The sequence below is a fragment of the Podarcis raffonei genome, chromosome 13 (genome assembly GCF_027172205.1).
Source record: "Podarcis raffonei isolate rPodRaf1 chromosome 13, rPodRaf1.pri, whole genome shotgun sequence".
In the NCBI taxonomy this organism is placed as follows: Eukaryota; Metazoa; Chordata; class Lepidosauria; order Squamata; family Lacertidae; genus Podarcis; species Podarcis raffonei.
The window spans coordinates 14406213-14433620 of NC_070614.1; the positions used below are offsets into that span (position 1 = coordinate 14406213).

General features: G+C 45.2%; 1 protein-coding gene across 1 annotated transcript in view; it reads right to left on the reverse strand.

The window, feature by feature from the left end:
• Positions 1–1745: 1745 nt before the first annotated feature.
• EFTUD2 (elongation factor Tu GTP binding domain containing 2) overlaps positions 1746–27408 on the reverse strand; it is a 29100-nt gene continuing 3437 nt past the window's right edge. The window contains exons 6-28 of the mRNA XM_053361296.1: positions 27067–27132; positions 26047–26082; positions 25451–25541; positions 24499–24581; positions 22790–22956; positions 22049–22173; positions 20242–20305; positions 19440–19530; positions 18582–18717; positions 16469–16596; positions 14077–14270; positions 12096–12207; positions 11355–11495; positions 10291–10392; positions 10043–10125; positions 9096–9182; positions 8118–8244; positions 7381–7468; positions 5921–6039; positions 5370–5464; positions 4402–4555; positions 2758–2865; positions 1746–2634 (exon numbers count right to left, since the gene is read on the reverse strand). Coding sequence (XP_053217271.1) covers positions 2539–2634; positions 2758–2865; positions 4402–4555; positions 5370–5464; positions 5921–6039; positions 7381–7468; positions 8118–8244; positions 9096–9182; positions 10043–10125; positions 10291–10392; positions 11355–11495; positions 12096–12207; positions 14077–14270; positions 16469–16596; positions 18582–18717; positions 19440–19530; positions 20242–20305; positions 22049–22173; positions 22790–22956; positions 24499–24581; positions 25451–25541; positions 26047–26082; positions 27067–27132 — 2493 coding nt within the window. The 3' untranslated portion in view covers positions 1746–2538. The remainder of the gene's footprint in view (positions 2635–2757; positions 2866–4401; positions 4556–5369; positions 5465–5920; positions 6040–7380; positions 7469–8117; positions 8245–9095; positions 9183–10042; positions 10126–10290; positions 10393–11354; positions 11496–12095; positions 12208–14076; positions 14271–16468; positions 16597–18581; positions 18718–19439; positions 19531–20241; positions 20306–22048; positions 22174–22789; positions 22957–24498; positions 24582–25450; positions 25542–26046; positions 26083–27066; positions 27133–27408) is intronic.

A 27408-nucleotide genomic window follows, 5' to 3' on the forward strand; every position in this document is an offset into this window, starting at 1 on the left:
ACGGAATTCAGATCTCTCACAGCAGCTCCACAATTGCGTCATTTCCATCAAGCGACCCATTACACAAAGGAAGATTTTTCTCCTGGATAGTCCATGATCAGCCCAGATCCCATAAGCATTTATGTGAAGTTAGGGTTTCTTCCTGAATGTGCATGACTTTACATTTGCTTACATTGAATTGCATTTGCCAATTCACTTCCCATTCACCCAGTTTGAAGAGATCCTTTCGGAGCTCCTGGCAACCATCCTTTTTTGTTCCTGCCACCCTGAACAATTTGCTGGTGTCATCTCAAGGCTTACCCCTAACTTCCGAGTTAAAAGCAGGGCCTGGGGAGCTGCTGTTATTCAGAGCAGACAGTACAGTGGTACTTCGGGTTACATATGCTTCAGGTTACAGACTCCGCTAACCGAGAAATAGTGCTTCAGGTTAAGAACTTTGCTTCAGGATGAGAACAGAAATTGTGCAGTGGTGGCGCAGTGGCAGCAGCAGGAGGCCCCATTAGCTAAAGTGGTGCTTCAGGTTAAGAACAGTTTCAGGTTAAGAACGGATCTCCGGAACGAATTAACTACTTAACCCGAGGTATCACTGTATACACAAGTCTTGCCATCCGAACGCGACACGTTCTCAGGAAATCATTTGTCAGGTGAGCGTTTGCATAATGAGCCAACCATTTCCATGGGTTCCTATGGAAAATTTTCCAATGCGTTCCCAGCCACGGAATTTTGACCCCCAAATGATGAAAAAACTCCTCTGAAACCTTGCAAAAGGCAAACAAGGAAGGAAAAATCAAACAAGCAAAACACAATAAAATAAGACTTGTTTAAGGCTGCTTATTTGTTTACATTACTATGTGCGGGTCCAGTACCACTGAATCTATGGTTTGTATAATGAGGCTTGGATACTAATTCCTCATTGTTTGGATAAGTGAATTTTTGTATAATTTTCATTTGGATAGTGCAGGCATGCCCAAAGCCCGTTTCGGGGGCCTAATCTGGTTGGTTCAATCCTGGGGCAGTTTATTTCTTGGGGTAAAGGTAAAGGGACGCTGACCATTAGGTCCAGTCATGGCCGACTCTGGGGTTGCGGCGCTCATTTTACTTTACTGGCTGAGGGAACCAGCATAAAGCTTCCGGGTCATGTGGCCAGCATGACTAAGCAGCTTCTGGCGAACCAGAGCAGCGCACGGAAACACCGTTTCCCTTCCCGCCAGAGTGGTACCTATTTATCTACTTGCACTTTGACGTGCTTTCGAACTGCTAGGTGGGCAGGAGCAGGGACCGAGCAACGGGAGCTCACCCTGTCACGGGGATTTGAACCGCCGACCTAGGCTCTGTGGTTTAACCCACAGCGCCACCCACGTCCCATTTCTTGGGGTAAAATCATACAAAAAGTTCAACAACTTCAATCCTAAAAAAAAGGATAACAACTTTGGTCGGCCCTCACGGTCCTTCACTTCATCAAATCTGTCCCTCTTTGAAAAAAGTTTGGACACCACTGGGATAGTGAGACCTGCATGTGCTGGGCTAGGAAGGCTGACTCAGCAGAAGGCCTCTGCAAAATCCTTCTCATTTGGAAGAGATTGCTAACAAAACTCAAGAACTGGGTCAAAACACTTTGAAGTGGACATGTGGGATTTCCAGGGAAGCTTGGGGTGGGGCAGGAAAAGGAGAGAGAGCAGACAACACATGTGCAGTAGATCTCACTCATTCACTCACACCAACAGGCACAGAGAAGAACCAAGAAGTAGACCAGAATGGTTTTATCGTCACCTATTACAATTAAGTAAAAAATATTTATTCTCTGTACACTCCTGGCCCCCCTCCATGCCAAACACCCAATCAAATGGACAAAATCAAACTTCAGAATGCTGGCAGCTTCACCGAAAGGAGGAGGCCTCTGCCGAAGCTTGTACAGGGATGGCAGCACATGCTCACTTGAAGAATTTTAAATAGCCAAGTGTTTGGGGTGGGTTCTTGCCCCTGTTCGCCATCCAAACAGGAACTGGTTGGCAAGGAATCACCTCTCCATCAGGGGGCAGAGCATGAAGTCACAATTCAGTCTGACTGGGAAAGGCTACAATCCCCAAAAATATTTGATCAGCTCTGCCAGTGCTGCTTGGGAGGCGGATGGATGAGCACAGCGTGCAGAAATGTTTTGGAAACAAAAATAAAAAGCTGCTTTTATTAGGGAAAAGAGGATCACTGTGGGAAGCTAGGATGACTCAAGGATCAAATCTCCCAAGAGACCGAGTTCTCCTCACAGAGGCAGGTTTATGGGGATGCACAAGACATACTTGGTAAATCTGAAGTCTGGCCAAGAGAAGGCAGAAGGATCAGTGGAGTTTGTTCACAACACGGCAGGGAGCCTGCCTTGACAACACAAAACTTCTGTGGCAAACAGCTGCTTTGGCAGCAGGACTGCAGCCCTGAAAGACACACAGCAATGTCTTACACACAGGAAGTTAACATGGCAAGGAGGATGATACTGGAGTCTTGCCTGGGAAAATGTTGCTGCCCAGTAGGGGTGGGGCGGCCTGATCACATGGGGTAGTTCAGCACCACATCCTGTTTGGCCAGCTCCAGCAACATAGGATCGTCGAAGAACTTGCTGATGCTCACGTCCTCACTTAGCCCCTGAGGGAGAATAGGATGTCAAAGCATTAGACTGGAAGCAAGAGGAGGTGTGTGTGTGTGTTTTTATGCTTCATTGCAGGGCAAGAGCTGCAGAGGCCAGCGGAGGCAAACCCTAAGACTTACCTTCCTGCGCCTGGTTTTGATCATGAACTCTCTGGCCAGATGTGGGGCTGGCTGGGGCTCCAGAGGTCGAATCACAATGCTCTTGTCCAAGGGGTCACCAGGCACAATCTGAAATGTAAGGGGCACGCAGTGTGTGTTAAGGAATTTTAAGTATCTTGGATTCCTAGGTGCACAGAGAATCCACAAATATCCATGATTCACACGGCACGTTAAGTGGAAATCTTGGAAGGCTTCCAGAGCATCACCAAAGTCATTTTAATAGACTTACAGACCTGGAAGGGACCAGAAAAGTCTTAGTACAGGATACACCCCCCCCCCACTCTGAACAGCATTCTCCACATCATACATCACACTACAGCCTCGCAACCTCTTACTGTTTTACATCTAAAAAAGGGCTTTACTAAAAAGGGGATCAACCAGCTATTTATATGGATCACAGGAATGGAGAAAGACAGAAGGAAGCAGGAGAGGCCTGTCCAGAGGGGTTATGACGACACAAGGTTTGAAATATTTGCAGCCCAGGCTGCAGGAAGCATCACGCTCTTCCACTGCTGCCGACATCTTCACAAGGACAAAAGAGGCAGGAGAAAAGCAGTGGGGCAGGTTGCAAAGGACCTTCCCCTAGCCACGGAAATAAGGAGGTAAGGAATTCAGTGCTGCACACCACTTTTCTACCCACTCCCTTAAGTGGAAAAGGTAAAGGTAAAGGGACCCCTGACCATTAGGTCCAGTCGTGGATGACTCTGGGGTTGCAGCGCTCATCTTGCTTTACTGGCTGAGGGAGCCGGTGTACAGCTTCCGGGTCATGTGGCCAGCATGACTAAGCTGCTTCTGGTGAACCAGAGCAGCACACAGAAACACCATTTACTTTCCTGCCGGAGTGGTACCTATTTATCTACTTGCACTTTGACATGTTTTCAAACTGCTAGGTGGGCAGGAGCAGGGACTGAGCAACGGGAGCTCACCCCACCGTGGGGATTCGAACCGCTGACCTTCTGATCGGCAAGCCCTAGGCTCTGTAGTTTAACCCACAGCGCCACCCACGTCCCTTAAGTGGAATAAATTGCTGCAAAAAAGCAAAATGTACAGAAGCAAATGTGCCAATTTATATAAAGCAGGATATAGAATCCAACTTTTCTTTTTGCATCCTTAATTTTTTATACAAAGTAATAATCATAAATAAGAATAAAAATGTGCACCCCACCCCTGAGACCATTCCATTGTAACTATCCACCCTCCCAAAATTTCAACACCTCTTGCGGTGGTTTGACCCCTTTCCGTTTTAACAGTGCAAATTCTACACACAACTTCCGTATCTCCTCAAAATAATTTCTCCTGCATATTCCACGTCCTACCTTAATGGCACATTTTAATTTATCATTAATCCCACACCTCTTTATACCTTTCTTCCATTTTATATTCTGCTTGCCCCTTCCACTTCCAGAATTCACCTTTTCTTGACAAAGAATATGGGGTGCAAGGAGCGCACAGTTCAAGTTAGGTGGACTTCCTGCTGCTCAAACAGGGGAGAACCTGCCTGTGAATTAAAGAACTTGGCAGCCTGGGAATTCGAGTGCAAAGCTTGAGACTTGGAGCGCTGGCCTCTTCCTTTGCTATCTACCAACAAGCCCCTGCGCCACTTACTTGCCAGTGGTGGAAGACAGACAGTGAGAATGCTTGTCCCTGGGTGTGTGTCCTGAGGTCTGTCTCAAACCCAAAGGAGTCAATAGCTGGGATGAAGGCTTTGATGGTGTACAGAGGGGAACCTGGGATTGGTGCATCTTGGGTCACGTGGCCTCTGCAAAAGAAAAAAAAGACATTAGTTTCCCCCTTGATTGCTTGCCAAAATGCCCCAATCCCAACTCAGGAGACTTGCCCCAGAGGGTACAAAGGAAGATGGCAAGTTTCAGCAGAGAAGTGGGCAAATAGGAAAGACTCACAAGCAGAGCTATGCAATTACAACACGTGTAGTAAAACACAGAACTGAAATGGGATGTTTGGGATTTCTGGGGGAGAAAGAATAGGAATGTAAACATCTGAGGCAGACCAGCCCAACACCCTGCCTCCAGCATCAGATGCCCAGTAAAGGTTACAAGCAAGGCATGGTGGAGACAATCATTCCATTTGATCCCAGTAACTGGTACTCAGGTCAGAATGAGCTATTGTGGAGGAAACCAAAAAAACAGAGTCCCATCTCCTCTTCCTTCATGCAGACAAGAAAAGGACACCCAACCGCTTTCCTACTGTTACAGTGGTACCTCGGGTTACAGACGCTTCAGGTTACAGACTCCACTAACTCAGAAATAGTACCTCGGGTTAAGAACTTTGCTTCAGGATGGGAACAGAAATCGTGTGGTGGCAGCAGCAGCGGGAGGCCCCATTAGCTAAAGTGGTGCTTCAGGTTAAGAACAGTTTCAGGTTAAGAACGGACCTCCAGAACGAATTAAGTTCTTAACCCGAGGTACCAATATATTTCGGACTATACATTTCAACAGCTGAATTTCCACCAAATGTCGGCAGGCAACAGATCTCCGAGAACAAGCTAAAGGGGAGCATTTCGAACCTAAAGCAACACAGAAACTAAGCAGTTAACCAACATGGCTGCCACTCACCTGCGCCTGGCCAGGACCGTGTATACTGCAGAGACGCAATCCGCAGGGGCCTGGACTTCCACGAAGTAATATGGCTCCATTAACCGTGGGGTGGCCTGATGAGGACAGAAGGAAGGAGTCTTTAGCATCAGCAGGTGACAGCAGCTTCTGGGTTCAGGAGCTCCTTCTTGTCTCCATTGCTGCTATTAGCAGACAGCACTAATAAACATGCCCTGATCAGATTTGGGGGGTGGGGAGTGGCTTCCAAGTGCCTTTTGCACAGCAAAGAGTTCCAAGAGCTGCACATTACGAGGACAGGAAACAAGTTATCTTTCAGAGGGGCGGCAAGGGAACTGCAAAGGCCAGCTCAGAGGACATTACTGCGCCCATTTCCCTGCTGGTGCTAGTCAGCTGTGCCAAAAGAACAACCTCAAAGGAGAAAATCTGCTAGGATTTAACCTCCTTCCGTCGGGCCTGTAAGACAGAGCTATTCCTCCTGGCCTTTAATTTGAATTCAGCCTGATCTTTTACTTCCCTTCCCTCCACGCGAGGCACTGCAGGGCGGTTCTTACCATGAGGAAGGCAGAATACACCACCCGCCTGGCTGTTGGGATGATCTGCCCACCTCCCCGGTGCAACGGTTCCTGGGCGATCACAGCGTCCAGGATCTTGAATTTCACATTGCGGATCACTGGGGTGAAAGGAAGCAAGGGGTACCATGAGAGATGTGGGGTTGGAAAGGTTTTGGCTGGCAAGCCTACGCTCAGGCTGCAGGGACTCCGATCTCTCCCACAGTGGGCAGCCAAGAAGCAGATAAACAAGAAGAATTCTTACCAAGTCATTTATTCAATATTCACACAGAAAGACAAAGGAATGCAGTCCTTAGAATAATGGCGATGCTCTGAGTAAAGCCCCACCCCCGTCTCTCCTATTATATGTCATCCCTGCGTCAGCTGATCTGACCTTTCTGTTCTACTACTCTCAATGCCCACCTAGTCCCAGGAGAGGGGGGTCAGGAATGCTTTTCAAAGAAACTGAATCTGTCAGCTGTCTCTCCCCTGGTTCTTTTTCTTCTTCCTTCTGTTCCTCTCCCAATATTTCCCAGCTTCTCCCCTCTGCAGCCTCTGAACTCTGACCTTCTCCAAACCACTGTTGTAAATCTACACTGCCCTCCTGTTCTTGGGAAGGTTCAGGAGAAAGGGGGGGGGGCGGTCCCCACCATTCCTCCTCAGTCCAGCCCCTGACATCTACCAGGGACTTGCAGGAGACTTTAACCATATCCTTTTCCTTGTTGTTTTAGGTGAGTCTCAGCTGAATAATAATAATAGTTTTTTTATTTGCTCCACGCCCATTTGACTGGGTTGCCTCAGCCAAACTGGGCGGCTTCCAACAAATAGAAAAGCATAATAAAACATCAAGCATTAGAAACTTCCCTGAACACGGCTGCCTTCAGATGTCTTCTAAAGGTTGTAACTCATCTTCTAGACATCTGAAGGGAGGGCATTCCACAGGGCGGGCACCACTACCGAGAAGCCCCTCTGCCTGGTTCCTTGTAGCTTTACTTCTTGCAGTGAGGGAACTTCCCGAAGGCCCTTTGTGCTGAATCTCACATTCTAAATTTTACACAAGTGAACTCTCTGCTGCTTAGTCTTTTTTTCCTGAGGTACAACAGAGAGTTCAGAAGCCCCCCAATTATTCAAAGGCTTTTTGAATCGCGTTGACCACTGATAAAACCAAACACAAGCTAAACCTCTGTTTGCTTCTGTCTCCAATTTCTTTGTGCATTCCTGAGCCATAGTCCAAACAAGAACAAATTAGGAAAAGGCTCTGGATTAATCTCTGGGAAAAGTTCACATTTCCCTAGAGGAATCTGGGAACGAGTCACGAGGCCGCTGCTGAGAAAAGCCTGGAGTCACTGTCATTTGAGACCCACTAAGATGCGACAGTTTCACTTTTGGTAGAAAACGCAGCTTGGGTGGGATGGATCTGAAAATCCCTAGGACAAGTTAATTTTTCTAGATCTTTTACTTACACTCGTCACAAAGGGGCCCTTCCCTGGTCCCCCACTGGAAGCCCTGCACGATGCTGTCCTTCACGGAACCCAAGAGGGTTTTGTCAACCTGTAAAAGAAGAAAAACACACATAGCAGCTGAAGTAGCAAGTAGCAGCAAGGAGAAGTTAATCTCTCTGTGTGTGAACTGGAATATGTGGCACTGAAGCTCCCTCTGCAGAAAATTTACAGGCAGGGGAGAGAGTGGTGAAACACAGCCACGAGGTCAGTCCAAGGTCTCTTAGGAAGTTGGAGCTAAAAGGCTTTACAGACAGAGTGTCCTTCCTTTTTCACATCTGCTTGCTCTACCAGTGCAGCAGACCAGGTGACCTGCTTGCATCTCCATACAAGCAGGAGAAAGGCTGGCTTCAGGGGCGAAATGGGAGTCATCTCTTAGTCCCGCCTCGAGCCAAGACTTTCTTCAAATGAGTCTGTCTGGGTGGAGTGCAGAGCACGCCAGTGTTCTGGACCACTGGCTTGCAACACGTAGGGAGAAATTCTGAAGACAAATACAGCTTTTCCTAAGCCGTGTGATTCCCCCACCCCAATTCTCCATGAGCATCATCTGCACAATTTATTTCAGGGTTCACAGGATCTGAGAATTCTTGGATGTGAAATCTCTTGATACCTGGGCTGCAAAACTGAAGGAGTCCTAGGTAAGAGTCATTTGACCACTGCAGGCTAAAAACCAACCCAAATCTCTCTGGCAGGGTCCTTACCTCTGAGGGCAGGGTGTCATCCACCAGGATGTTTGGTCCAGTAGCATCAGGCCCAAAGGCCCAGATGGAACGGGCAGCCAGCAAATCCCAGTCATATTTGGTCTGGAAAAACTCACCCAACTTTTTCCTAAAGGGAAGAGATATGCAAACATTGAAGGAACTCAAGTACTAACTGGTTTAACCTTCTCACCAACCCCTCTCCAAATGTGCAATGAATCCATATCTGATAGACACTTGTCTACTTTCCCCGTACACATTTATTAGGTAAGAACATGGGTAGGCAAACTAAGGCCCAGGGGCCGGATCCGGCACAATCGCCTTCTAAATCCAGCCCACGGACATTGTTTTTACATGAGTAGAATGTGTCCTTTTACTTAAAATGCATCTCTGGGTTATTTGTGGTGTTTTTACACGAGTAGAATGTGTGCTTTTATTTAAAATGCATTTCTAGGTTATTTGTGGGGCATAGGAATTTGTTCTCCCCCCCAAAAAAAAATATAGTCCGCCCCCCCACAAAATCTGAGGGACAGTGGACTGGCCCCCTGCGGAAAAAGTTTGCTGACCCCTGGGTAAGAATGTACTGCTTCCATTGGAAACTTGACTGTAACCATTCTAAAGTATGAAACTGTTTTATATGGCTGTAATGTTTATTAAATTAATTGGCTAATCAACGAGAAACATTTAGGTCAATAAGTGGGGCCTTGATTAATCAAGACGTAGATTTGTTTATTTTTAAACTTATTTTTAATAGAAGTATTTTGTCTCTTCTGACTCCAAAGGCCTGGCTTTCTTATGATTTTGTGCATTAGCAGGTTTCAGATATGGATGCCCTATGCAAGCAAGAGTGATGAAGTCCCTCTCTTAAGGAGCTGAGGTGAACTTCCTAGTGTCTGAAGGCAAAGAAAATGTGTGTGTGTGTGTGTGTGTGTGTGTACGTGTACTTGTCTATCACAGTTAACTCTTCAGCAAACTCCATACCTGTTCCATGTTATCTGCACCACTTCATTCTCAATGTCTTCAGCCAGACCCTTTTCCAAAGGCTCGGCTATCATTGTGATCTTGTTCCTGGAACAGAAAGACATATGTCAATTCAGCTGGAGAGGAAGAGGTAAAAGCAATGCTGGTCCGCTGGGAAACTGCTCTTCAATTTAAGCCAATTAAAAGTAGGAAGGCGACTGCTCTGGTAGTTTGAAATGGCTGTTTTCTTGTTCTGCTGTTAGGGGATAAGGGTGAACAGTTGTTGCCCTCTTCAACTCAAGATCCTTTAAAGAACTGAAGAGGGCCAATATATCTTCTCTTAATCATCTGCTCTCTAGGGCAAGAGTAGGGAACCTATAGCCCTCCAGGTGTTGAACTCCGAACTCCATCAGCCCCAGCTAGCAAAGCCAACTGTCAGGGATGATGGGAGTCATAGTCTAATGATATCTGGAGGGCCACAGGCTCTCTACTCCCATTCCAGGGATTATTTTCCAATGGGGTTCTACCCAACAGGTCCCACCTTGTTCTACTGCATCTCCTGCCTCTGCAGTTTAGTCTGAAAGGAGCAAATTCGTTCAAAATAGCAACTGCAAGCAATAAAGGCCTGCGGACATAAACAAAATGCTTGCTTTCCTTCTAGGCAAAATTATACATCTTCTTCTGCTTCTGGAAAAATTGCCTATGGCAGCATAAAGAAAATATCCCAACCCGTAGGGAAAATATGAACAGCTTGCTGAATTGAAAACAATTGCCACTGGAGGGAATTTCAAGTGGCTATCATGTCATGCTCCCTCCCAGGTTACGTGAAACTTTTTAAACACAGCATATCCAACTCTGGCTGCCCAAGGGCCAAGCCAGTTCATTCAGTGCAAGATGGTGCCTTAGCTTTTTTTGTAATAGCACCACACCTGTGGCTCGTATTTTAAGACTCTCATCAAAGATCTTACTTTTTATTGGGCGTCTCGGCAAAACACTTCAGGGAAGAGGTTTCCACAACCGTCTCGCAGAATGTGACAACAGGGTCAGCTACCTTTGAAAAGTGAATAGAAGAATGGGGTAGAGGTGATAAAAAAAACTGAGTGATAGACCCAACCTCCCTTGTTCAATTCTGATGGGCAAACCAAGATGAAGATAGAAAACGCCACCCACCCCCCAAATCAACATATCAGAGTTAGAAAGAGAATCTTTTTTGTACCTTGATATCAATCTCCGAATACATTTTTCGCAGATCGTGCATTACACAGTCAAGATACAGCTCGCCTGTTCCCAAGATCACGTGTTCCCCAGATTCTTCCACCTGGAGGCACATGAACAAGATAAGCTTAACAAAACCGACAACCATTCAGAACTTCATATGGGCTGCATTAGCAGCTGGAACGTACAGCAGAATATGAAGGCTTGACTGAACCTTTTGGGGTAGATCAGAGTGCTGGATGCTGGGAACAAACAAGGAATATCACAGCCATCTTTTCCGAGTGTAGAAAAAGCCAGGCCCTAAGGAGAACAGCCCCGAATCCCTAGCCCCCACCCCCAATGGCAACCAGCAACTGATAATGTGCATTTAAGACAGAATCAGTGCACAAGGAAACACACGCCAAGTAATACACTCAAACTTAATGCCCACAACCCATGAGTATTGCTGTTTCCCACATTGTCGCTGTAACTACCGTATTTTTCGCTCTATATAAGATGCACCAGACCACAAGATGCACCTAGTTTTTGGAGGAGGAAAACAAGAAAAAAAAAATTCTGAATCTCAGAAGCCAGAATAGCAAGAGGTATCGCTGCGCAGTGAAAGCAGCCATCCCTCTTGCTGTTCTGGCTTCTGGGATAGCTGCGCAGCCTGCATTCGCTCCATAAGACGCACACACATCCCCCCTTACTTTTTAGGAGTGAAAAAGTGAGTTATCGAGCAAAAAAATACGGTACATTTTGAGGCACCTATACAAAGCACATCCCGCTTTTCGACTTTGCCATACAGCAGAAGTGTAAAAAGCACATCTCAGCAAAGACCTACCAATAAAAAGGAAATGAAATGAAACAGAGCCTTGAGCTCCTGCCATGAATCTGGCCTCCCAGGTACTCTTGTCATTGGCTCACGCCTCAAAGCTGTGCTTTTTAAAACCTTGCCCCAGGAGGTTTTCTGATTGCCTAGAATTCTGCCCTAAAGGGGACTTGATAGTGTGGAGAAGGAAAGTTGCAGTCTGCTCCTGTTTGTACTGCCTCTCCATCCCACCCATCCAAAGCAATCGCACACACCTTGGTGGTGAGAGATGGGTAGCTCTTATTAACCTTACGCAGACCGTCCAGCATCTTGGGGAGCTCAGAGGGGTTGACAGGCTCAACAGCTATTTTAATGACAGATGTGGTGTTGAATTTCAAAGGGCGGAAGATCTGAGCCTGAAACAGAACAAGAAGATAATTATCATAACCATAATCAGTAACTGTGTTCTGCCTTTCTTCCAAAGAGCTCCAAGTGGCAGACTTGGGGTTATAACAGTGATCCTCTATGGCAAAAATAAGAGAATTTTGGTTTCATATGCTGGTTAGCAAACAGAGATTAAATCACAATTTCCCAGTTCAGATGAACCATGGTTTAAACAAACCACAACAGAAGCTGGAATGAGGGAGGAGGAGTGTGTGGGCCCAACACTTGCTCTCTGCTTAATAAACCATGATTTAGTAACCTGAAATTATGTTTTAACCAGCTCTATGCCAGCACAAGAACAAACTAGAAAAACAAATTACGTATAGATTCTTAAGGTCCTGGTCTACTCAACACTTAAAGCACACCTGAAGCTGGCCAAGACATACACACACAGCTGAGGAGGAGCCTTTTATATAATTTGGCTAAAACAGACTGGATGGAAGAACAGGCAAGGAGACAGTGTCAATGCAGAATGCCACATTGGTCTGCTGCAGAGGGCAGGCACCATGCTGTTCTCGTATCTATTTCCATTACCCACAAGACAAGGGAGATGTTGATGATGGCTGCTTTACCTCTTCATTGCCTCTGGGCTCAGTGATGGTGGCTGTCTTCACAATAGGCTGGTCCACTCCCTCAATGAGCACCCAGTTGCCAGCAGGGACTCTGTTCACCTCTATGTGATACCTGAAATAAGACACATTGAATTGAAATTGAAATACTTTATTGTCACTTGTCCAACTTGTAAACAGTTAGATTACACGAGCACCCCCCCCACTCAGCTCTCTTAGTCTTAATTCCCCTTGTTTACTGACGCACACCCACCAAACCCGAAAGTCAGTTGCCCTGTTGTTATCTTTTCATTCAGCAGCCTAACAGCCCATGGATAGAAGCTGCTCTTTACCCTGTTGGTGTGACTAATCATGCTTCTATATCTTCTGCCCGAAGGCAGGAGATCAAGAAAGCGCCGGCCAGGGTGTGAATCACCCCTGAGAATTTTCCTCACTCTCCTGAGGCAACGTTCTTCCGCGACGTCATCCAGCGGATTCACGGGACAGCCCATAATACACATGACTTCTTTCCACCTTTGAAAAAGTCATGCTTCCCATCCGAGGAATACACTGTTTTTGGCTGTCCATAACTATGACTTCTGCACTGTGTGTGTGTGTGTGTGTGTGTGTAATCAGTCTAGTTTGTTTCTGAACAGTTAGTCAGAAAGTGGGAAACCACACAGATGCAGGCCAGCCATGTAGAGAGAAGAGACAAGGGGAAAGTGTCGTGGGGACCACAAATCATGCTAGCCCCTAAAACAGCACAGCTCCTGACTAATGGTGGTCAAGCCCAGCACACAACCTGTGCCCTCCCACACTCTGCAGCTACTTTCAACAACAGCAGAAATCCCAGACTGTGTGCTGGGTTTCACACTGCTACAGAACAACAAACCCGTGTGTTGCAAACTTAACACAACAAACAACACAAGCGACACAATGACCAGTATGCTAGATAGCACTGCAATTCTTATTGCATAATATACATAATTTAGTACAACAAAAACAAAATGTGTACACTTGTAAATTCTCTAATATATTTGAAATCAAATGAACACACGTCTGACAATCTTTGAAAGTCTGTAGAAGTATAAACAGTCTATAGTTGAAACAAAGTAATAGAAGCCATCCTGTGGGCTAAGCGATAAAACTTTTTAGGCGTTCATGGTGCCAAAGTAGTAAGTGAATAACAACGTAGGACAGTGATCCCGGATAATCTGACTGTTTTGCTGGAATCTTCTTCAGCACAACCCACAGGTTAGAAAAATGCACAAGGAGCAGTGGTCATAAGGATATGTAATAACATTGTTATTCACTTACTACTTCAGCACCATAAATGCCTAAAAAGTTTTACCGCTTAGCCCATAGGATAGCATCTATTACTTTGCTTCAACTATAGACTTATTATACTTCTACAGACTTTCAAAGATTGTCAGACGTATGTTCATTTGATTTGAAATAGAGAATTTACAAGCGTACACATTTTGTTTTTGTTGTACTAAATTACGTATATTATGCAATAAGAATTGCAGTGCTATCTAGCATACTGGTCATCGTGTTGCTTGTGTTGTTTGTTGGGTTTCACACTGCACCTGCCACCCCAAACTGCATGGAGAGTGCAAAGCAGGGATCCTACGTAAAGCCTGTTGGGATACTGCCAGGGAGATAAAGTCCATCTGAGCCCCAAGCTCCATCGATCTCCCGTAGTCACGCAGTATCAGCAATTTAGCGACACGAAGCCTCAGGCTTGTGCACACTCTTTCAGCAGAATTCACACAGCAAAAGTTGCACAGCAGGACAGCATATTTACAGTTTAGTCAGCGTAGGTCAGAACAAAAGAAGACATGACCGTCTGCTCCGACTGCTCAGGCAAACAGCAGAAAACGAAAGGAACAGACAACATAAACATCCTGTGAGACAGGAAATGCGCAGGCTGTGACACAAACATCCTGCTCCCTTTTAAGGTGGAACGGAAATATCCTAACAAAGCCTTCCCAGAACTGCCTACCTTGCTACAGAGATCCAGAGGCGCCCCACCGTGCAAATCTGCGAGTCCTCCTCATCTTCCAGGGTGTAGTTTTCTCCGAGGACCTTGACAGGCTGCCCTGCATGGATGGTCCCACTCAGCACCCTGCCGAAAGCATGGAACTGGACCCCATCGTCCGTACTGTACATCTTTGTGGTGTGGCACATAAGCGGGCCCTTCCAGACAAAAAAGGTTTTGACAAAGATCAGCCTTTGTGTACCACGGATACAGGCAAAGGAGTATGAAAACAGTGGCCACGGTCCAGAGGAAAAACAGCTGCTTTGCAGATTTCTTTCCTGGAAATCTGATCGACCAAATCCAGACACTGCTGTCCAAGACGAGGCTGCCAATACTGGGCTGAGGGAACACCTGGGCCAAACCCATTCAGTTCATTATTCTAGGGACTCATATACAGTGGTACCTCGGGTTACATACGCTTCAGGTTACATACACTTCAGGTTAAAGACTCTGCTAACCCAGAAATAGTACCTCGGGTTAAGAACTTTGCTTCAGGATGAGAACAGAAATCGTGCTCTGGCGGTGCGGCAGCAGCAGGAGGCCCCATTAGCTAAAGTGGTGCTTCAGGTTAAGAACAGTTTCAGGTTAAGAACGGACCTCCAGAACAAATTAAGTACTTAACCTGAGGTACCACTGTAATAACAAACCTATGGCATTGTGAGTTGGGTGTAGAAGGCACTGTGATCTCCAAAGAAATGTAGGAGCTGTTACAGATGTCTCAAATGGTTGTACATCAAACACATAAGACAGACAGATGTAATGGCAGCAGTTAATGCTTGTTATCCATACGTCAGTCCTGGGTGAGGGCTAGGTCTGATTTTACCCGGAAGAACACATGTTGAGGAGAGTGAGATCCCCACAAGTTCGCAGCCCGCCTGCTTTCCCCTTCAGCCTAGCTCCAATTCCAAACTCAAGCCCGGGGAAGCAACTTCACCAAGTTCCGCTCTCATCTTTTGTGCAGCCCTTTGAGGTCAGTGCCTACTGCAGCTCACCCACGAACAAGGCAAAGACATGAACAATCAAGGGTGGCTGCTGCCGTCACATCAAGCTTGACCTAAGACACTTAGCTCCCTGACAGAATTTGCAAAATCTATTCTTGGCACAGCCATGACAGTTGAATAGGGTTTAAGCTCAGAGTGCACACAAGGGCCTCTTCCCTTCCCTTCAGGCGTCTCCTGTTTCTCTGACCCACTAGCTTGGGTGGCTGACAAATAAAACTTCAATGTTTGGCCACCCCTCCCATCTGGGGGCTCTTAGTCAATTTCAGCACAGATCATTCTTAGAAACAGTTTACATACATGTTATAAATGCAGTGTGGGAACACGTTGAAAATTCCCCCTGTGACAGTGGAGATTTGTTCGCATACACACAGGTTGTGCAAAGAGTGGTACATAAAGTATAAAATTATACAATCGTACCTTGGAAGTCGAATGGAATCCGTTCGGGAAGTCCGTTCTACTTCTAAAACGTTCAGGAACCAAGGCGCGGCTTCCGATTGGCTGCAGGAAGCTCCTGCAGCCAATCAGAAGCCGTGGAAGCAGCGACGGATCTTTGGGTTCTAAAGAACATCTGCAAACCGGAACAATCACTTCCGGGACTACGGCATTCGGGAGCCAAAACATTCGACTTCTGAGGTACAACTGTAATATGGATTAGGTGATAGACCCTAAGCAACTGCATAACTTAAAAAAATACAGTGGTACCTCGGGTTAAGTACTTAATTCGTTCTGGAGGTCTGTTCTTAACCTGAAACTGTTATTAACCTGAAGCACCACTTTAGCTAATGGGGCCTCCTGCTGCCGCCGGAGCACAATTTCTGTTCTTATCCTGAAGCAAAGTTCTTAACCTGAAGCACGATTTTTGGGTTAGCGGAGTCTGTAACTTGAAGCGTATGTAACCTGAAGTGTATGTAACCCGAGGTACCACTGTAATCTACACAGTGATGGACAAACCACCAAATCAAAACAGACATACAGAAGACTGCTTCCAAGTAGAGCCAAGTTCTGATTTAATACCAAACTTCATTTTTTTACTGCCACGAGAAGAGCCTGTTGGATCAGGCCAATGGCCCATCCACTCCAGGATCCTGTTCTCACCGCAGCCAGCCTGTGGGACGTCCACAAGCAGGACGTGCCAAATGAAGCTCTTCATCCACAACAGGACTGGGGGACCCTTGGCTCTCCAGATGACGCTGAACCACAACTCCCATCAGCCCTAGGAAACATGGCCAATGGCCGGGGATGATGGGACTTGTAGTTCAGCAACGTCTGAAGGGATGGCGCTTCCCCTCTCCTGCAAGCCGGGCAGCCGGGCTTACTACCATTAACAAAGAAAGGGAGTTAGACGGAAGTCTTACATCAGGGTCACATTCGCTCATGGCCTCTCCCAGGTCCGAGTCAACTCCGCCTGTGTAGTTGTGCTCGATCTTGGTCTTTGCGCCCGCTTTTGGGGAGGGGATGTGATGCACGCACATGTCCACAAAGCCTGGGAGAACAAAACTGAGTGAGGCAGCGGTTCAAAAACTGAAGAAGAAGAAGAGTTTGGATTTGATATCCCACCTTTCACTCCCTTTAAGGAGTCTCAAAGCGGCTAACATTCTCCTTTCCCTTCCTCCCCCACAACAAACACTCTGTGAGGTGAGTGGGGCTGAGAGGCTTCAGAGAAGTGTGACTGGCCCAAGGTCACCCAGCAGCTGCATGTGGAGGAGCGGAGACGCGAACCCGGTTCCCCAGATTACAAGACTACCGCTCTTAACCACTACACCACACTGGCATGATTTTCAGGAAGAGGAAGCCTGTGTTAGTTTTCAACTTTCACCTGGCTTCAACTTTGTACCTGTAAGGAACACTTTCCACATTGACTCGTCTTAAGCCTTAAACGCTGGAATTTGTTCTAGCGTGTGCTTTCTGTTCATGCAGCATGCTGACCATGCGCTCTGAAAAACAGAGGTCTGCAGCCGTGATGGATAAGGCCAGACAAAACTGATATCTTCCAACTCTTCTTGAACTAAGCTAGCAGCTCTTGACACATGGATTCCTCCTGCTGTCTCCCCAAGATCAAACAACACAAGGGAGCGGATTTCTAAATTAATAATTCTCACTCAAAACACAAAAACGTAGCATCATCCACTGTAGCTGAGGTACAGCAAATATAAAGACAGACAAAATGGAAATACCATTTCTCATAACTTATAATTAGCCGGTGGAACTCACTGCTACTGGCATGAAACTCTCCTTCTCCAGTCCTTACGGTTCCATTAAGACTCACAAGCAGGAGGGTGCAGCAAATGAGAAATAAACACAGTGGCTGCACTTTCAAGATCCTTTTATCTTACCCTCCTCCAAGACGCTCATAAAGCAAGGTTGGGTTTCACAATACACACAAGTCTTTCAGAAGGAGTCAAGAGCCAAGATGTCCTGACTTTACCCTCACAATAGCCCTGTGAGGTAGCCACTAGCCCAAGGTCACCCAGCAAACGTCACAACCAAATGGGTATTTGAGCTTATGTCTTCCCAGTCCTAGATTGATACACTAGGCCACCCTATTCTGGGTTAATATTGTCTGGAATTAAAAAGGCCAGTCTTTCTCGCCCTGACCTAGCCACTGTGATCCACGTGACGGTCACCTCCAGACTTGATTATTGTAACTCCAGCGGGTGCAGAATGCCGTGGCGAGACTCCTTACAGGGTCCTCGCCGTGGGATCACATTCACTCGGTGCTATACCAGCCGCACTGGCTCCCAGTGGAGTACAGGATCAGGTTTAAGGTGCTGGTTTTAACCTTTAAAGCCCTATACGGCCTAGGACCCTCGTACCTACGGGACCGCCTCTCCTGGTATGTCCCACGGAGGACCTTCTGGTCTTCAAATAAAAACATCTTGAAGATCCCGGGCCACAGGGAGGTTAGGCTGGCCTCAACCAGAGCCAGGGCTTTTCCGGCCGTGGCCCCGATCTGGTGGAACGCTCTGTCACAAGCGACTAGGGCCCTGCGGGACATGACATCTTTCCGCAGGGCCTGCAAGACAGAGCTGTTCCGCCTGGCCTTTGGCCAAGGCACAGTTTGACCCCCTCCTTTGGTAATCAGCACAGAACTCTAGCCCAATGGTTGCCATTAATTTGGCTCTGAATTGATTTTAGAATGAATTGATTTTAGAATGTATTTCAATTAATTGATTGATTTTATTTAAACTGTGTTGTTGTTTTTTACAGTTGTTAGCCGCTCTGAGCCCGGCTTCGGCTGGGGAGGGTGGGATATAAATAAATTATTATTATTATTATTATTATTATTATTATTATTATTATTATTATTATTATTAAATTGCAATGCAGCACTGAAACTCAACGCCAAAAAAGGGGTTTCCTCAAAATCCCTCAGCCAGAGGTAGCTTGCTTCAACACATGCATTTGGCAGTCCTCTTTGGAAAGGAGATTAACCACGCTGTGAGAAAAGAGAAGTACGATGAAGCCTACCTGTGAACTCCCCAAAAAACTTCTTGCAGACGAGCCTCAAGAGGGGGCGGATGTTGAGTTTCAACTCTTCTTTGGTCAGGTGGATCCCCAGTTCATCCAGAGTCCGGGGGAGGGTGGTGTCAACATCCCCAACAACCTGGGCAGAAGCGAGGAAGTGAGCAGGCGGAAGATCGAAGCAGAGAAGGTTCTAGACCAGGAGCAGCTTAACTTTTTAAAAAAGCTTTTTTTAGCATTTATTTAAATCTCTGCCTTAAAAAATTAAACTGGTGTAAATATGTCCTTTTTTTGGCAAAGGGTGTTTAAGGAGATAAGAGAAATCACCAGGTTAAAGCTAACCGAAAGTCCAGGGGTAGCATTATTATCCATTTACGATGGGGTGGAAGGTTCGCAGGCTGTGAAGGACTTGCTCACAAATTTATTGACAGCTGCACAAAATATTATACTAGGAAGCAGAAGGGGCAAGCAAAATACAAAATGGAAGAATGGTATAAAGAGGTGTGGGATATAGCTATTAATGATAAATTAACATGTGCCTTTAAGGTAAGATGGGGAATATGCAGAAGAAATGATTTTGAGGAGCTATGGAGGGTGTTTGTAGAATTTGTACTGTTAAAATGGAAAGGGGTCAAACCATCGCAAGAGGTGTTGAAATTTTGGGAGGTTGGATAGTTACAATTTTTATTCTTATTTATTTATGATTATTACTTTGTCAAAATAAAATAAAATAAAATAAATATTAATAATAATAAATTCTCTTATTCTAATCGCTATATTTTCTTGGATAAATACTCTGTATGTGTGTATTCACAGTCAGGTGTTATCCATCCATCCATCCATCCATGGGAATCCAAAACATACCTGAGCTAGTATCTTGTAGAGAGGCTCAAGGATGAATTCCACAAAGCTCCGCTGTGAACTACTGGTTGGGGCTTTTTTGGTGAATTTTCTCCTAAAAAAACACACAAGGTCAACACCTAAGTGCTTCTAAAGACTAGTTAAAAAAGCCTTTCCCAGTGGCCATTATCTGCATGCTTGAGAAAATTTCTAATCACGGACCAGGAGAGGTAAACTGGAAAAAAGCATGTGTGTGCACTTTTTCATTCTCCCAACCATGGAGAGTAGAAAGCTTGGAACGAATATGAATTATTACTACTAGAAGTGCCATATTTTTTTTTGCTCTACAATCCTCTAATGCACGAGATGACCAACCCCTGAATCTAGATGTTGGGTAGTGTGAAACTGCATCTATATTTTTTCTCTTGGGATGACTATGTAGATGAGTTACACTCAGGGTCAGGAGACGGCCATATTTGGGATAGGGAAGCCGTTTTTCAGTAGCATGCAACTTGGCTTGCTTCCTGGAACAATCCAGAGTTATTTACACAGTCCACCTTTTTTCTACACATGACATTACTTGGTTTAAATATTATTCTGCACACCTGGGAGGTGTTGACTCACCTCGGAACAGTGGGCTGATGTTAACAGAACTCTACAACATCCTTACACCAAAGAGAGAACACCTGACTTATTTTCTGTCTTTTATCTCAGCATTTGGTATGCTTAAGATACTTGCTATTTTGGGTTGCTAATTTACACTGTTTAGGTAAAGCTGCAATGGAAAAGGACAATGAAGTAAGAATAAAAAGCAAGAGCTCCTTACGTCTTGGGGTTGAAGTAGATGTCTCCCCAAAGGCGCTTGGCAAACTCCTGGTAATTGATGTCTCCTAAAATGAACAGAAGGCAGGGGGTCCAGTTATACAGCTTTTGTGGCATATTTTTCCACATGATTTAAAGCATATAGTGAATTTTGAGAGTCAGACTGACAGTTTTATCTTCAACCAGTTTCCTTTAAAGCTGCATAATTCCTTCCATTGCGTACCCAGCTTGGACCTGCCCTGGATATGCTGATGTTGCAAAAAGAAGCAATTAATTAGAATGCAAATTAGAACAACGAGGGCAGTACATCACTGCAGCTACAACTATATGGATGCTAACCAGTTCCTTAAAAAAATCACTTCAGTCTAAGAAAATTATAGGAACACAACATAAAACTATATAAATGGGTGGGGTACTGTAAACATAAATAGCTCTGCTCTCAATTATTACTTCACTTATGGCTACCTATTTAAATACTGCCTTCAAGCTGGCGTACAAAATTTCATAAAATACATTATCAGAACATAATGGCCATCCAATTCAAGCACACCAGGTTCCCATCAAATTGTATAGCTTAAGTTAAAGGTAAAGGTACCCCTGCCCGTACGGGCCAGTCTTGACAGACTCTAGGGTTGTGCGCCCATCTCACTTAAGAAGCCGGGGGCCAGCGCTGTCCGAAGACACTTCCGGGTCACGTGGCCAGCGTGACAAAGCTGCATCTGGCGAGCCAGCGCAGCACACGGAAACGCCATTTACCTTCCCGCCAGTAAGCGGTCCCTATTTATCTACTTGCACCTGGGGGTGCTTTCGAACTGCTAGGTTGGCAGGCGCTGGGACCAAGCAACGGGAGCGCACCCCGCCGCGGGGATTCGAACCGCCGACCTTTCGATCGGCAAGCCCTAGGCGCTGAGGCTTTTACCCACAGCGCCACCCGCGTCCCTATAGCATAAGTTAACTGGGGTCAAATCAGCAACTTGAGGGGGAGGAGCAAAATCTGTCCCTACAAAACTCTAGGGCCATCAAGGACAGAGGACACTGCTACCCCCATCCCAAATGTGTCCTGACCTTACAGTTTCCCATATAAGCAAATGTCTGCCACTCTTGCCTTTAGGAAAAATAAAGCATTGCCCTTGGAAGACCTTCATGGCAGGCGCAAAGCTTGTCTAACCTCTCCTCGCCATCTTAGTCCTAACAGCATCCACTGAGAAGGACTTGATGAAGGTATGATCTATGTGGTGCAACAACAACGCCCCCCCAGGAGTCCTCACAACACTTGATCCATCTCTGCCCACTGGCTCAAAAGAGATGGGAAGTGTGCTCCAAGCCAAGGGACTAACATGGCCCTATATAGGAGACCAGAGGGGAGCAGCATTTATACATAGGCTTTTCATCGAGAGATGGACAGATTCTTAACTAAACTGCATTGCTATCTTATAAGCTGTATGTAAAGCAGATCACAGCAGGCAATACAGTCTCTGTTACGACTAAGGAGGAGTGAATGGAAAGCATTTAGTTACATGGGAGAAAGTAGTGCACCCAGGGACATCACTGAAGTGGCAAACAAACCAGATCTCTGCCTCTGACGCCTCCAGCCATTTGCAGAGCCCAAGGACTCCCCTAGAACGCGATGGAAACCTTGAGAACTGGCATAGATAAGTTGCATACAGAAAAAGCACAGATGATTTTCAATGCAGAAAAGGCTACAAACATAGCAGACACATCCTCACTGCAAGGCTGTGTGAACCTTTCAGAAGGAGTCAAGAGCCAAGGTGTCCCCTGACATGCACACGAACATTTTGGCTAATGCTTACCGTACATGTCAGCATAGATCTTGGCAAAAGAACCCAGCGTGAAACAGATGCTGTACTGGGAGCTGGCAAAACAGACATTGCCCAGGAGTGGTGAAAGAATCAGATTCTCATCTGTGGAATACATGCTGCAAACAAAGAAGTGGTTTTAAAATAAGACAGAACCAGGCAGCACTGCTATCAAGACACACACAAAGGGAAAGGCAGCAGTTTCAGCTGCTACAATAACAAAGCATTTCAGAAAACTTCATTTATGAAGTCTAACAACAATTCTGACACACCAGGGATACTCCAGCATTGACATTTACAATTAATCGATTAAATGTAAATACATGTTTGATAGTTATATTAAAAAAAACCAATTCTTTAAATGATTGAATGAATTAGGTCTGCCAGTTAAGCAGAGAGAACAAAAACTTTGGCACAATTATAATTCCCCTTTAAGGAGTGATGGGGAAGAAATGAAAGTTTAACTTTCATGGAGGTTAGGTGCCTATACTTCAGTAGACTTTTACCTATATCCAACACTGGGACTTCTAACTTTAGCAAATATAAATCTGGGTGAAGATTGGGGATTCCCTAAAAAAAGGATTAGGTGTAAGAATCCCCAAATTTGGTTGGTCTCTCTTTTTTTAATAGAGTGAGCTGGGTGTGGCTTTGCATCCATGGTTATATCCAATGGTGAGTGTCAATGGAACTAACTTAACTCTCAAATGCATGTTATAAATGCTGGCATTGCTATACCTGATTAAGCCGTTGACTTCATCCACTATGTGCCGCAGCTTGTAGTAAGCGTCAGTAGGCGGCAATTTCAGTTCTAGTATCAGCCGGTCAATCTTGTTAATGCACACGGTCACTGCCAGCCTCTCCTGCACTGCATGCTTGATCAACCGTTCGGTGTTGAGCATGACCTACGGGGACACACAATAGAAGATGATGCCAGGTGGGGCGTGAGGAATCGGGCGCTGACCCTTCCCTGCTGGGAGAGCAGCCTGCAGGAACGTGTATGCTCAGCAATCGGCATGAGGTCCACATTTAGAAAATGTGTTTAATGCAACATTGTCTTCCTTTAAGCCTGCCCCATCCAATGGACAAAAATAAAGCTCTTAATCACATGGGGAAATGAACATGCAGGAGAGGGAGGAAGATTAAATTTTATGGTGCAGCAGCACATAAATGCAGAGAGAAGCAGAAGATACCCCTCTAAAATGGAGGAAACTGGTGCTATTACAAGGAGAAAGGATGGGGCAATCTGAGATGGGGCAGTCCCTCTTGGTTAACAGAGAGGGCTATTGGTCTTCAGTGATACTAAAGGGGAGGGGCATCCCTTCCTCACTCAGAACAACCCTGATCAGGCAGCAGTACATACAAGTTGCCCAACTAAGGATGTATTCACTGTACTATTAACTGGTCCTACAAAACTTCATCACACACCACTAGAGGTTACCAGGACATGGATAACTGTGCCCATGTGCTAGTGAAAGGTGCTCTGCACCACTGAGACTCAGTTGGTGATCTGTAGGAAACGATGGAACCAAACATTGCACGAGATAGGCAACGGCCACCAAAAAACAGTCCTCACATCTTTCTCCCTGGAACATCTAGAAAGAAAAATGGAAGTTGTGTGATGTCACCACACTTTTGAATTTTGCCCATCTTTACTCCATGGCTGCTACTTACGCATTCAGGGAAACCTGAAGCAAAATAACATCATGTCATGTAGTTTGCTGATTAGTTTTTTTTTTAAGGGTGGGGGAGACACAGGGCTGTTTTTCTTCAAGACCAGAAATGGGGTAGGAGTGGGAGGACACTGAGAACGTGTGGCTCGTTATGAGTTTTGAGGGGGAGACTCCTTGAAAGAATCAGTATGAAAATTAAAATCAAATACGTAATTTCAAGGATATGAAGCCCTGAAAAATAGGACAAACTAAACACACTTTAATAACAACAACAAATGATTCTATTACTGTAGAAAGAACACCAACCAGAGCCAGACAACAAAGAAACGTCATCATCAAGCAGCTGTTGCCAGATAGCTTTTCTTCATGTCTAGCTCTGCCTGCAGCCTCAATGTGATATTATAGGCCTTAAGGCCCCCTCTGAAAGATGCCTGGCCTTGAAAGAAGGAAATCCCAAAAATTTCCTGATTAAGGCCTTCCAGGCATTTGAACTTACTCCCTGTCTTCTGTCGATAATGCGGACAATTCCTCCCTCTCACATCTGAAGCATGCTGAATTCTCATAATTTATGTCCGACAGCACTCCAGTTTAAAAATCTGTCCGCTTCTTCCAGTTTCTTGGTGCAGAATCCCAGGGGCCCTGGATATGAGTCTTAGTAAAAGGTGCTAGCTTCTCATAAGCAATCCTCTTAATTGCAACCTTTCTGTGCAATACATCTCCTTGTGTGGATGGAAATAGCTGAGCCCACGAAAAAGCGTGCCCACATATACTCACTCCCTCAGCAGCATCAATAAAGAGTACGACGCCGTCAGAAATGCGGAGACCTGCTGTGACCTCGTCGGAGAAGTTTACATGACCTTTAGGGAGTGAAAATATATATATTTATAATCATCTAGAAGTGGAAAGTTGCAGTATGTGCTTCACAGAGAAGAGGTTATCTGGAATATCCCTTGCACAGCCCTATGACAAGGAAGAGACAGCTCAAGACAGAGTTCAAGGGGAAGGAGTAGCATGATAGAAAAGAAGAGGATGGAAAGAGCCTGCAGCACCTGAAGCCCACAGGAGAGTTCTGGCATCATAACAATGACTTGGATGTGACCCAATGCTCGCCCCTTTTCAGGGGTTCACAAATCTAGCCAAGTACTGGGGAGTAGGAGGCAACTTCCTTGATGTACAGATCCTGCATTCAATATGAGCTGACATACTTCCAGCAGAATCCTAACCATGCCCGTCTACTGTACTCAGAAGTCAGTTCTATTAAATTTAGTAAGTGGGGGTAAGTGCTGCTATAATGGAAACCTCAACTGGAATGAAAGCAAGCTAACATTACAAGGAATGGTGCAAAAAACCCAAACCCCCAAAACCACACAGCTGCCCAAGCCAGTCAAATTTGGGAGGGTGGTTTTAAGGGTTGGCCACAATTCAGCTCACAATGAAGTATGCTTAAATTCTCCATTTCCAGTGCAACCGTGAGGCTATTCACATAAGGACCTGGCTTGCAAATGGCAATTTATTCCTCACTAAGCACTTCAGGCTGTGCAAAAGACAAAAAAGATGTGTGTGGTCGAAAAGCATCGTCTGAGATTATTGCACTTTCTTCATAATATAAATTTCTCTATATCATTGTTAGCCTGTTTTTGAAAACAGTCTTTTTAAAAACACCTTATCCTGTGTTTCCTGCCAGTTTTTATGTTATGGGGCGAGTCTCCCAGACACCCAAACTCACCTGGTGTGTCCATGATGTTGAAGAGAAATGATTTGCCCTTTGTGTCTGGGAGAACAATGGTCACTGGCGTGCTCTTGATCCCAACTCCTCTCTGAAAAGAAACCAAGGTCAAGATGGGAGAGGGGTGAAAGTTGAGAGTTTGGGCTGAAAATGCGGCCCATGACATTAGAGGGCACAGCGTAGAGGGCAAAGGACAGTGACATGACCAAGAACAGTATGCATTCCTCAGACTACAATACTGACATGTAACTACGGGAAATGGTTACCTGGTATGGAATTTGACATTATGAGAAACTCAAGCAGAGAGACAAAGGATTGCACCTGGCATTAGTCTTAGTTGGAATACACCCACTGAAATTAAGGGCAATGCTAGCTTTGGTGTAATAATTTCAATAATAAGATGTACACTGAGCAGAACATAGCTGGATACAAGCTCAAGATTTTTCCTGTGAGTACCGGAGACACTAGCAATACAACAAGAGATCCAGCACACATGGTGCATGCATTTCAGACCTCTCTGCAACACCTTGTACTGTATCTCCCCCCACATTGCACTTTCATAATGGCTGAGAAGTCTGTGCAGCAGATAGACTTACCTCTTGCTCAGTGAAGAGTATATCTGTATAGCAAAGCTGAAAGGAACAATAAAAAAATTTACTCAACAGCCAGATCATTTAAGGTGGAGTATGTTCTTCCACGTCATCTTTTTCTTTTTTCCCCTCCTCTCTCTCTACATACACACACAGACACACACACACACACACAGTGCTTTTTCCTAAAAAAAATGTTTAGTGCTACTCTCATTTTCCTACTCATATTGAAATACTGCCCCTCAATGAGGCCAAACTTGGATTCACAAAATGTTTAGGGGTATACGTACCCCTGCATCCCCCCAGAAAAAACGCGCTGTCTGTGTGTGTTTGTGTGTGTACACACACACACACATACACACACAAACACTAAAGTAATATGTTTAGGATTCTAAACAAAACAACAAAGGCATACAATAAATAAACAATCAGTAAAGCAATCAATAATGGATGAAGAAAGAAAAATGAAGACTTCAAATCACTTCAACTTAATTTAATCAAAGCATATGGCTGATAATTTTCCTGGTGTTTTGAGTTCTAGAAATGTATAAACAAACTCCATCCTTTGATAAGTTTATAAGACACATCATCTTTAATCTGCTTCAAAACTACTGTTTTTACATATACGTACAGTAGCACCTCGGGTTACAAACACTTCAGGTTACAGACTCCACTAACTTGGTAGTACCTCGGGTTAAGAACTTTGCCCCAGGATGAGAACAGAAATCATGTGCTGGTGGCGCAGCGGCAGCGGGAGGCCCCATTAGCTGAAGTGGTACCTCAGGTTAAGAATGGTTTCAGGTTAAGAATGGACCTCCGGAATGAATTAAGTTTGTAACCAGAGGTACCACTGTATACAAATTGATGCACACTTAATTGATTTATTAATCAAACAAACAAACCCCATGATGAATCGACTAAGATCTCTTTAACTGACAGTTAGCCCATATGCATCTAAATCTTTAGACAACAGTATCGTAAACCTACCTCTTAAAGGATTAAAAACAAAGTATAAAGGTAACTTACATCCTGGTCATAACGCTTTCTGATCTCAGGATGAGTCTGTTCAACCAGGCAATCCACAAAGCAAGTCTGGAAGGAGCCAGAGAAACAAAAAGAAATGAATTGGCAAGGCATGAATTAGCTAGCTAAATGTGACCAGTCCAGGAAGCATAAGGATGTTGCATCTCTGCCTCTCTCCCACTCCCAATCTGAACTCCCACTCCCAATTTCAGAACTACAATCAATGCACTTTTGCAATTTCCTCACAATTATATCAACAACCGTTATTCCATATCCAGTAAAAACATTAATAAATTCTAGCACCAACCCTATCCCGTTTTATAAAAATGTGAACAAAAGAAGATA